Source organism: Trichechus manatus, unplaced genomic scaffold (assembly GCF_000243295.1).
Source record: "Trichechus manatus latirostris isolate Lorelei unplaced genomic scaffold, TriManLat1.0 scaffold00026, whole genome shotgun sequence".
Taxonomy (NCBI): domain Eukaryota; kingdom Metazoa; phylum Chordata; class Mammalia; order Sirenia; family Trichechidae; genus Trichechus; species Trichechus manatus.
In genome coordinates this window covers 3480377-3491111 of record NW_004443962.1, presented here as the reverse complement: position 1 = coordinate 3491111, position 10735 = coordinate 3480377, and the positions used below count along the sequence as shown (strand labels likewise).

At 51.8% G+C, this 10735-nt stretch overlaps 2 protein-coding genes across 2 annotated transcripts; one reads left to right on the top strand and one right to left on the bottom strand.

The window, feature by feature from the left end:
- Positions 1-6140: 6140 nt before the first annotated feature.
- On the bottom strand, positions 6141-8972 carry FAM43A (family with sequence similarity 43 member A). Its single transcript, XM_004373573.3, has one exon. The coding sequence runs from the start codon at positions 8879-8881 to the stop codon at positions 7610-7612; it is 1272 nt and encodes a 423-aa protein (XP_004373630.1). The 5' UTR covers positions 8882-8972; the 3' UTR covers positions 6141-7609.
- Positions 8973-9238: 266 nt separating this feature from the next.
- Positions 9239-10133, top strand: LOC111820085 (uncharacterized). Its single transcript, XM_023728723.1, has 2 exons — positions 9239-9849; positions 10047-10133. Exons 1-2 carry the CDS (start codon positions 9267-9269, stop codon positions 10088-10090), a joined length of 627 nt encoding a protein of 208 aa, XP_023584491.1. The 5' UTR covers positions 9239-9266; the 3' UTR covers positions 10091-10133.
- The last annotated feature ends 602 nt before the right edge of the window (positions 10134-10735 follow it).

The window sequence follows — 10735 nt, the reverse complement described above, 5'->3', positions numbered from 1 at the left end:
GGAATCAGGGGTGGAAAGGAGGAGTGTGCTGTCACAGTATGGGGAGAGCAGTTAGAGTCATATAACAATGTATGTATAAATTTTTGTATGGAAAAAAAATAAAAATAAAGAGATGATCTCCTCTACTGGAAATCAGCTGGTGAGTACCAGTGACCAGCTGTCCCTGGGAATCAGGGCCAGAGGACAAATTAGCCTGCAAAGGCAAGATAGGTTTATCAGCAGGGGACATCTTGGCGGAGGGTGACCAGCAACTATTGATAAGGAACTGATTATGGGTGTCTAGATCTCTAGATGGTGCCTTGGAACCATTTGCAGGTCCTGAACTGGAACGCAGAACTGAGAGTGTGCTGATGCGGGACCTAGGGGCCCTACCCACTCTCCCTTCTCAAACTCAAGTGACCTTGGATACATTACTTTCTCTTTCTCTGTGTAGGTGTTTAGCCGCAAGAGTAGAACCTTTAAGAACATGGTTTATGGTGCTAGAAGAACATCTGTAACGTTATGAGAGGTACTTCCTGCACCAGAATACTTATTTCCACTCTAGCCATTTCCCATCACTGTGCCTAAAATACTTTCATAATTCAGCCTTCTACATCTCAAAGGCTTTTAATTTTCAGGAGCCCCTTATTAAAATGCCAATTCCCGAAAAAAAAAGGTCATTTAGGTAAGAGTTTGGGATATCCACCACTTCGGTAGGCTGAGGAACTATAGTCTGAGGAGGCAAAAGTGGGGACTTCACCAGTTGTGGGAAGGGGGAGAGCCCTGAGCTTCACACACATACAATTGGGCCATGTCACCCAGAAAGTGGGGCTCCCTGAGTTACCGTCAACAGTTTCTGAAAGAAAGCAGTGTAGCATCCTGGAATGAGACTGTGGAAAGTAGAAACCTGGGTTCTAACCTGGGCTCTGCTCGAAGCTTGCTGTGAGGCCTGAACAAGTCCTTTCCCTTTTCTGGGCCTCAGTTTCCCCATTGTAAAATGAAGGGGCTGGGCCAAGGAGCTCCGAGGGTGTCTGATTCTAGGGGCTATGTAGAGTAGAAGATCCTAAAGTGACCTTGTGAATTCTTGAGTCATTATCTGCTAATCTTGGAGCAGAGGGGAGGGAGAATCCCTGACCAGCAGCTGAGAACAAGCTTTCCTAGGGGATGGACCTCAGGTGGGGGTGGGCCTTGGAGCAAGGAGGAGCCTACTGCAAGGGGAGGTGGGGAAGCGTGCCAGATTATCAGCTCCGTCTTATTCCCAGGGAGCCCCGGTGGCACAGTGGTTAAAAGCTTTGCTGCTAACCAAAAGGTTGGCAGTTCTAATCTACCAGCTGCTCCTCAGAAACCCTATGGGGCAGTTCTACTCTGTCCTATAGGGTGGCTGTGAGTCAGTATCAACTCGACGGCCACAGGTTTAGGCTTATTCCCAGGCCTGCTTTAGGTGGGTCCTGGTCCTAGTCTTTGTTGATAGGAGACCGGAACACCCTGCTACCAGGTGGCCTCATGGCCTTTAATCAGACACGTAGGCTCTGCCAAATTTTCTTGGACAGTCTCTAGGTTGCTTCCAAGCTGACTTACTGCCAATCTAAAGAATACAGGGAAAAGAGTTTAGGACATGGATTCAGGTGACGTAAATTCTAATCCAAATTTGCTGAGTGATCTTAGGCAAAGACATTTTACCTTCCGGGCCCTACCTGGCCCTTAGCTTCAGAGACAGTTCCCATGTCAGGAACCACTAAGGCCCCCAAGTTTTCAGGTGGTGAAAGGGATACTTAACACATGACTCCTGCTTTGGCTTGGGCAAGAGAGCACCACCTCCAAACCAGACCCTGATATGGGTCCAGGCCACAGTAGGTCCTAAAGACGAGCCCTGTCCCCAGAGCCCCAGACAGTTTTTAGCCTATGGTCCAAACCCACTGCCATCGAGTTAATTCGGACTCATAGTGACCTCACAGGGTTTCCTAGGTTGTAAATCTCTGTGGAAGCAGACTGACACATCTTTCTCCTGAGGAGTCACTGGTGGTTTTGAACAGCTGAACTTTCGGTTAGCAGTCCATCACTTTAACCACTGTGCCATCAGGGCTCCTTAATAGCCTATGGTCAGAGGTGTCTTCTGTTATGTCCCACAAGGTGAAAAGACACTTAAGTTTTGCTCTTTCTTCAGTTCAGAACATTAGGTCTGCAAGTCATGCTATTATCCTATCCTGCCCACCCATCTTACATGCCAGGATCCTGAGGCTTGACAGGGGATGTCACTTGATTGCCTGGGTCAGATGTTGAGACCAAGTCACTTCAGGGCCTGGATTCAAGTTGAGGCTTCTGCCATACCACATCATTTGAGCCTCCATTTGGCTCACATTAGAGGGATTTGGACAATAATCTTAGGGCTGGGATGAGATACCAATTCTATTCAAAGTCACTTCTAAATAAACCATCCTTTTCCAAACCAGAACCATCCTTCCCTAGAAGGTCAGCAAGTTCCAGGGAAAACTGGGGGACTCTATTTCACATAGAGTTGAGGAGTCAAATGAATCCTATTCTCTCCTCATCAAACATATATCCTTAAAACATTGGTTCCTCCAGCCAAGGGATGACAATGAATCTTATCAGACCTGTTCTCCCAGACTGGAGTGGAATCAGTCCTTTACTTCTTCATTAGCATTTACTGAGTACCTACTATGCACCAGATGCTGTGCTCAGTGCAGTGAATCGAAGACATCTAAGACAAATGTCTGTCCCAGGAAGAATATCAATGATTAATAACCATGACGCAACGGGAAGAGCTCCCTGACCCTCAAACTCGACCTGCTCTTCTAGGGCGGGATCTCACCAGACCAGTTCTCAGGGGTAGAAGCAAGAGATCAAGTTCCTCTAGGGACTCCCATCCTACCTACCAGGAGCAGTCTCCCTTGGAAAATAGCCACCGACCTCTCTACCTTCAGCATCTTGCTTCTAGCAGATAGTCAGTCACATTTGGTGGTGGTATGGGGTGATGATGAAAGACAGCACAAATATTTAAGCATCTACCATGTATGAAGTGTGAAGGGGGATAAAAGAAAAATAGAACTACCAGTTTCTGTTATCCCAAAGCTTAGAATCTGATTGTAAGTTATCTAGACCTGAAGCATGTGCAAAGAGCATCGGTTCAGGAGCTTGACTCCTGCGTCTTGATCCCTCCTTGACCCTGGGCAGGACATCAGCCCTCTGTGACCCAGTTTGTTCATCTCTAAGTAGGGGCAGTGCCAGAACACCCTTTGGAATTGCAGGATTGGTGCTGGCTGATGCCCGTGTGCATGGTTTGTTTTCTTTTAAAATTAAGACTTTCTCTGGAGCCCTGGTGGTACAGTGGTTAAGCATTTGGCTGCTAACCAAAAAGCTGACAGTTTGAATCCACCAGCTGCTCCCTGGAAACTCTATGGAGCATTTCTACTCTGTCCTACAGGGTTGCAATGGTTTTTTTTTTTTTTTTTTTTTTCGTTCTTCTTTTAGGTGAGTTAAGTCTGAGGTTTTTGAGAAAGAGAAGAAATGAAGTAGAACCAGGTGGGGAGCTGGGTAATAAGAGAAGCAAAAGGGAATGATGTGGTAACTGCAGAAGTGGGACGAAGAAGATGAAAATAAGGGCAGGAAAAGAGGCCCTTCTGACAGCCATTCAAATCACCAAAAGGGTGGGTAGCCAGGGCTGCTACAATTGGGCCACCCCAGAGCTGGCTGTGGGCCCTGTGGCCTATGAACGTGGTGGAGCCAGGAGCAGGAAAAGCCCCAGCTAATGGAGAAGCCAGATCCAGATGTCCAATGTGCAGAAAAGCAACGTGGGGTCAGGGAGTACAGAACGTCCTGGTCCCAGCAGCTTCACACCTGCCTGGAGCACCAAGTCATTTCCCATGCGGCAGGCGTGGCTCCTGGCCCCAGCAGCGCGCGCACATTTCTAGCTTGTCATGCATCGCTTACCAGCAAATGCTAGGGCTACTGATGCATACATACCACGGAGGAGAGAATTGAGCTGGACTGTGATGCTTATTAAATTCCTAAATCCTGTTAGAAAAGAGGGCAACTTGCCCCTAATAGAATTTTCATGTTTCTCATGATTCCTGGCAACTCCCATGAGTTCCTTTAATCTCCCTCATGGTGCCAGAGGTGGATTCTACCAGCCAGCTCTCTGCTTTTCACAGGCAGAACCCTTGAAAACAGCTCTGTCCCCCGGGAGGGAATTTTGCTCTTAGTGTGTAACAGAGTCTTTCTCGTTTGTTTAAAATCTACCGTAATGCCGACTACGCGGTGTTTTTGCAGGGAGGAGAGCGTGCATGTGTGTGGAGCGGGTGCTCTTGCGCTGAAACTATCATGGCTGAGAGGGGATGTAATACTCTTATTTATTTTACGCCCTGCTACTTCTTGTTCAACACACATAACAAATCGTACAAAACGAACATGGGATGTTTGTGCTCAGAGCGGGTGACGCGGGTGACGCATGCTGCCTCCCTGCACTCCCGCTGCCACCCCTGCAACGAAGGAAGTCACGCCATTTTTCAGGCTGTCAATGCTGCATTGTTGGACGTGGAGGATGACTTAGGCCAGGAAAGAATGTGGCAAGTGTCTCACTGCACTTAAAGCACCATCAGGTTACGTAAAGGAGAAACGCGAGCCTGACCTAGCAAGAGGGAAAAGCAAAAATTGATGAGTAAACCAGACCGCAGGTGCTTTCTGGAATGTGTATGTCCTCTTAGCCTTGCTTTTTTTCATGCCACTCTTTTCCCACTGAGCGTCAGAAGCAAATGGGTTTTGTGTTTGCTTTTTTTTTTTTCCTCCATTCAAAACATCTCCCCTTACTCTAGTGATATCATCCCTGGAAGATGGAGCTGTAAGAAGAGGTGAATCACAGATCACCTTCACATCTCTTCTAGAATTACATCAGCCTGAGCCTGGGGTGCAGCGGGGAGAACAGCCAAAAAACAAAGGGACGGAGGAGGCGGGAGGGAAGGGCACCAGGAGGGAGGGAGGAAGGGAGCTGGTTCTTCGCAGCGGGCTTATCTGCTTCTTCCTCTTCCTCAGCCTGTAAGCCCCCTCCCCGAATCTAAATCAGTTACGAGGAAAAAGCAGACTTTAAAGAAATAGCCACCTTGTATCTACTGACGGCGTTGGTTTAAATGTCATTTGTCTGAACTTTGGGACCGGCCACCATACCCCATCAGTCACAGATGAAAAGCAACCTTGGCATTCTCATGGACACATAAAGTATTAGGCTTATTATCTTCACCTTGTTTTATGTTCTCATCTGTTCCAAACAGCAGAGGCACTTGGCAACACGGGAGGAATAATGTGAAATGTGAAATCTACTCATGCAGTATAGAGATGGCCCCCACAGCTGTTGGCTGATCTGGGGAAACTGTGGAAGGCGTGCCAAGGTGGGTGTACAGGTAGGGGGGGATTTGACTTTTCTGACCCCTCTTCACCTGCGGATTTTGGAATGTCATTCAATGATGTGTATCTGAGGTACTGGGGGACAGGGACAGGGACTCTCAACGGAACCAAAAGCAAATAAAATCAAAGGCCTGGACCTTGTCCTCATGTCCTTAAGAAGAGCCTCTGCATGTTTTCATTAAACATTTCCCACCCACTCCCCTTTGCTATTTTCTTTTAAAGATAGTCTTACGCCTGAACCACTCCCATTAATTAGGAAGAAAATCTTTCACCCTCCCTGCTTCTACAGTTCAAGTGAATTCCAGACATCTTAGAACTTCTGGATCTAGCTGCTCTGAACATACTTACGATGAAAACAAAGCAAAGTGGCCTTCTCCGGCCTCCTCAGGACACTGGGGAAGGCCAGGAGTGAGATTCATTTCTACAGCACAGGAAACGGGGCCCAAAAGGGTAAAGGGAAAAAACAATTTGTAGAAGGCACAGTTCCGGCAGCATCTTATTACAACCTCCAGCTGATCAGGTTTAGCCAAAATAGAGACATCTGTTTGAAGTTTACAACAGAAACAAACTCAGAGAAAGCATGAACACCCTAAAACACTCATGGAGACCAAGCTCTAACCACTCCCCTCTGCCTTGACCTCCACGCCACTCCCCCACGGGTCATCGCTAGGTTGTAGAAAGGAAGGAAGTGGACTCCGTGGCCTGCCTGCCCACCCACCCACCTGCACCATGACTCATTCATGCCATGATTGGAACTTTTCGGCTTCCCTCGCCTTGGTTCCCCTCCCAGGAAAAACAAAGATGGTCCCACGCCTCAGAGAGCCCCGTGGGGATGTTCTTCATCTCTAGCCCATCTCTTAAGCTCTTGGAGCTGTCTGTAAAGGAAAAGATTATATAGTATGCTTACACCTGATCATTACACGACCCAGAGAAGGGGGTAGTAAAACCACACTTGACCTTGCATGTCACTCCTCCACAAAGAACCTCACAGGCCTGAGAATGGGAAACGGAACTCACCATGGCATCTCCAAGTATTAACTCAAAAAGCCCAGACTTGCACAAGTTAATGATACGCAGAATATACTCGAGATGGCTTGCCCCAGCCACAGCATCCAACGTTGAAGACGTCCAGGAAGCCCCCAAGACTAGGCATAAAGTGGACCCTCTTCCCTAATCATCTCCACCCAATGCAAAGGCCAACGGTGGTCCTACCACATCATCTTGGGGATGGGCACACCCTCTCCCACCCCCACGGCCAAGCATCTTCAGCAGCAGGTCCAGACGCTCACCTGTTCTGTTCAATGTTCGTCTTTATTCTCTCCCAACTGGCGCGTAAACAGAACCAGAACATTTCAACTCTTAAAAAATAACAAAACGTTTTATACACATTTCTGTATATACAACTGAACAACATTTTACATGTCCCTTTTGCACAGCAAAAGATATAAACATTTAACCCGGAGAACACAGTTATGTACAAAACAAAAAATATGTCGAAAATACTTCACCACAGTGCAAAAATATTTTACACAGTATCATGGCGTGAGCTCTCTGGAGCAGGAGGAAGGTGTGTGTGTTTCTAAAGGAAAATTCCTTTTTTTTAGGTATTAGATGTCTTTAACTGTAAACAAAACGCAACTTTCATCCCCCCTCCCCCAAACAGTTATTTGAGGAATTTGGCAGAATTTCAAGGGTCTGAATCTGAGGTAAACAACCCAAGCTCTCTCGCACCAAAAAGAGCTGGGGAAGGGGGGTGGCACTGAAGCCTCAAACATCGGGAACGCTCTTTTTTTTTTTTTTTAATGACACGTCAATGACAGTGCCAGACCGCTCCCAGTAGAGGTTGGGGGGAGGAAGTTAACCCCTCCTCCTCGGCCCCAGCTGCCCCAAAAACAGGAAACTGGCTGGTAGGCACCTCACGCCAGCGGGACTTTGCTAACTTCAGCCGGCCCTTTCCCTTAACCCCCACCCCCACCCCAGAGGGCTGCTCTCTCTCCCTCCCTGTCTGGGGTTTCCCTCTCGCCCACCTCTCCACGCGCGGCCAAACGTGGGGAGAGAGGCGACAGCTGGAACTCTGGACCTCAGCCCCAGTGGAGGTCTGGGCCCCAAGTGTCCCATTTCCCCTTTCCTGGGGGCGGTCGGAGGGGTGATGTCGGACAATGGGTGGGCAGTCACAGTGGGGCGCCGGGGGCGCGGGCAGGAGGCTGCTGGGAACTCAGCCTGAGTGGGGTTCATCTGGACTGGCGCCATCTGCGGGCCCCAACGGGTCCTCAGCGGTGGCGGAGGTGGCGTCCGGGCCCCCGCCGTCGATGGAGCTCTCGCTGCCAGTGCTCTCGCCCGACAGCAGGCGCGTCACGCGCAAGTCGGCCTGCAGGCTGCGCACGTCATTGCCGAAGCTGAGCTCTCCCAGGTCGCTAATGAGCTGCGACAGCTCGGCCTTCATGTCGGCGGCGCTGCCCAGCAGCAGAGGCGATGACCCGGCCACTGGGCCCAGCGAGACCCCGTCGCTCCGCAGCGCCTCCTCGCGGCCGCTCTCCAGCGTGTCCAGCAAGTCCCCGCATTCGAAATGCATAGCCACAACCAGTGCTCGCTGCGCCTCGGCCTCCTCCTCCGTGCTGCCCCTTTCCACCGCGCGGTCCTCCTCCTCCTCCGGGCAGCCCTCGGGGTGCTCCTCTTCCTCTTCCTCCCGTAGCTCCTGCTCCTGCTGCTCGCCGAGCAGGTCCTCGGTGATGGAGCCGAGCTTGGGCGCGCTGCGGCTGCGTTCCACCGGCGGCTTGTAGCAGCAAGGTCCGTGCAAAAGCAGCTTGCGCAGCGGCACTATAGGAATGGTGTGCTCGCCCAACAACTCCTGCTGCTGGTGACGCGCGTCGTCCCGCCGCTTGAGGCGCTTAAATTCCGCCAGCGCGTTGGCCGACGTCTGGTAGAGTAGTAGGGCCATGGCCTGCGCCTTCTCGGGCTTGGACACGAGCACGGCGTGGCAGCGCAGCATTACCGCCTTGTGTTTCAGCTCGTGCCGGTATACCCAGGCGAAGACTTTGGGCAGCCGCGCGTCCGCCACGCAGTAGGTGACGCGGTGCAGCAGGTAGAGGTGGCCTGGGCGGCGCAGCGCGCGCTCCTCGGCGTGCACCATGCGGATACCCTGCGCACTCACCGTCAGCTTCATCTTGGTGCCCTGACGGCCCGCCTCGCTCTTGCTCCAGATTTTGCCCACGGCTAAGTCGGTGCAGCCATCGCCGCGCGCCTGGATGGTGGTGGCATTGCCCAGGTAGAGCACGGTGTAGGTGGGGTCCTCGCTGGTGATGTGCAGTTTCTTGCGCTTGGAGCGGAACATGCTGCCCACCCGGCTGAGTGCGCCTTCGGGGCAAGCACGCGCCAGCGAGCTGAGCGCCGAGTAGTGCAGGCTCACGGCGTAGCTCTTGGGCTTGGACGCCTGCCGCGGTGGCGCCTCGGCCAGCAGCTCGAACTTGTGCTTCTTCCACGGCAGCATCTCCGGAGGGCACCCCGGCGCAGCTGGGCTGCGGCGGCGGAGCGCCGGATGCGAGTCGGGCTGAGCCACCCGCCCCGATAGGGCTCGGCCCGGGCAAGACCAAAGGGAAAAAAAAAAAAAAAAAAATCTGCTGGCAGCGGCCCGGTGGTGGAGGGGTAAGGAGGGAGGGGTAAGAGATAGTGCTCTGGAACCCCGCAGGGGGTGGAGATAGAATTTTTAAAAGAAAATATTCAGCTTCAAGTTCGCAAAAAATAAAATAAAAGCACGCGCGCTCACCCAGAATTACTCTAGCCTGGGCAAGGATGAAGGCAAAGAGTCTCGGGCAAGCAAAACGAGAGAAAGATGGAACGAGAGTGGAGCCGAAAATGTCTAAGGAAAAAGCTAGATGCGTGCGTGCAAACAGAGGGAGCCCCAGCAAAAGCACCCGGGATGGTGCAAGAATATGCAGAAACTCCTTGGCAAACGTGTGAAGGGACTCCTTCACACTCACACACAACCCTGGGGCTCGGGCCAGAAACCGCGGAAACTCAACAGCGAGTGTGCCAAGGAACCAAGGCTCCCCACCCTCAAGGGGTACGCGAGACAGCCCTTCCGCTGGGCTGCTCCCAGAATCACTGCTTGCCCAAAGTGCGGTCAGGCGGTGGGTCCGGCTGGCCGCGGCGGGCCCCGCGCAGCAGTCCCGCGGTGGCTCACTGCATCTTCGCTCCGGCCGGACGCCGGGGGCTCGGGCTCGGCCAGCTCACTGTCCCCGCTGGCTCGGCCAGGGCAGCGCGGGGCTCGGAGGGCGGGGCGCGCGCATGGTCGGCTCCGGGACGGCTGCTACCTCATTACTTCCCTCCCGGGGTGGTTCAGCTCCGCTCCCGGGTTCCCCTCCGTCGGCGGCCCGCCTTTACAGCGCCCTCTCGGTGCTGCGCGCGGTGGCCAGCTCCGCCGCCTCACATCCTTACCGTCCGGGAGGAAGATCTCGGGTAAATATAGGTCGGCGCGAACCATTCGCCGCGCGGGGACAGGGGAGGAGCAGAGAAGAGGATACGTTTTGGGCTCCGACGCCCGGCGAGTTCTGGTCTCTTAAAGGGACCTGGTTGCAGCTATCGGTCAAGGGAGGGGAGATACGGGTCCAATCCGGCGTTACATCCAGATTGACCAACATCCCTTTTATCTACAGAAATCACCAAGACCTGGGCCTGCCCCACAGCAAAAGGAACTTGAATTCAGACACTCCACCCCCAGGGTGAATTGCAACTCCGTTAATAAACGTGTGTCTAGATCGAAACTTCTGGGGGAGGCGGTGGAAGGTGGGATCATAGACTATAGTTTCCTGTGCAAAAAGGTTGGGAAAATAGTGGCGTCTTCCTATGTGACAGCTCTCTGAGAACGACTGGGTGCCGTGTAATATTATTATTTTCAGAATTTAACTCTATTAAAGAAAACAAAGAGGGGCAAGGAAGATACCAAGACTTATCTTCACTATCTTGAAGCTCTTTCTTCTTCACAGGTGAGCGTCAGATAGTGAAAAGTGAGGTGGGTGGTAATGAGGTCCACGGAGTGAACAATATCGTATATTTTTTTAAAAAAACCATTGCCGTCGAGTAGATTCTGATTCAGCTACCCTTTAAGATAGAGTAGAACTGCCCCATAGGATTTCCCAGGAGCGGCTGGTGGATTCGAACTGCTAAGCACTGCACCACCAGGGCTGCAATATTGTATATAGTCGATAAATAAAATGCTTCCTGCTCCTACCCCGCAGCATGACCCCCTCCCACTGTCAGGCCTCAGAACAGAACCGTTTTCTGAGATCGATACGAATTCTAAGTGATGACTGTGTGCGGCTGAAACTCAGTTTACTTTGACAAG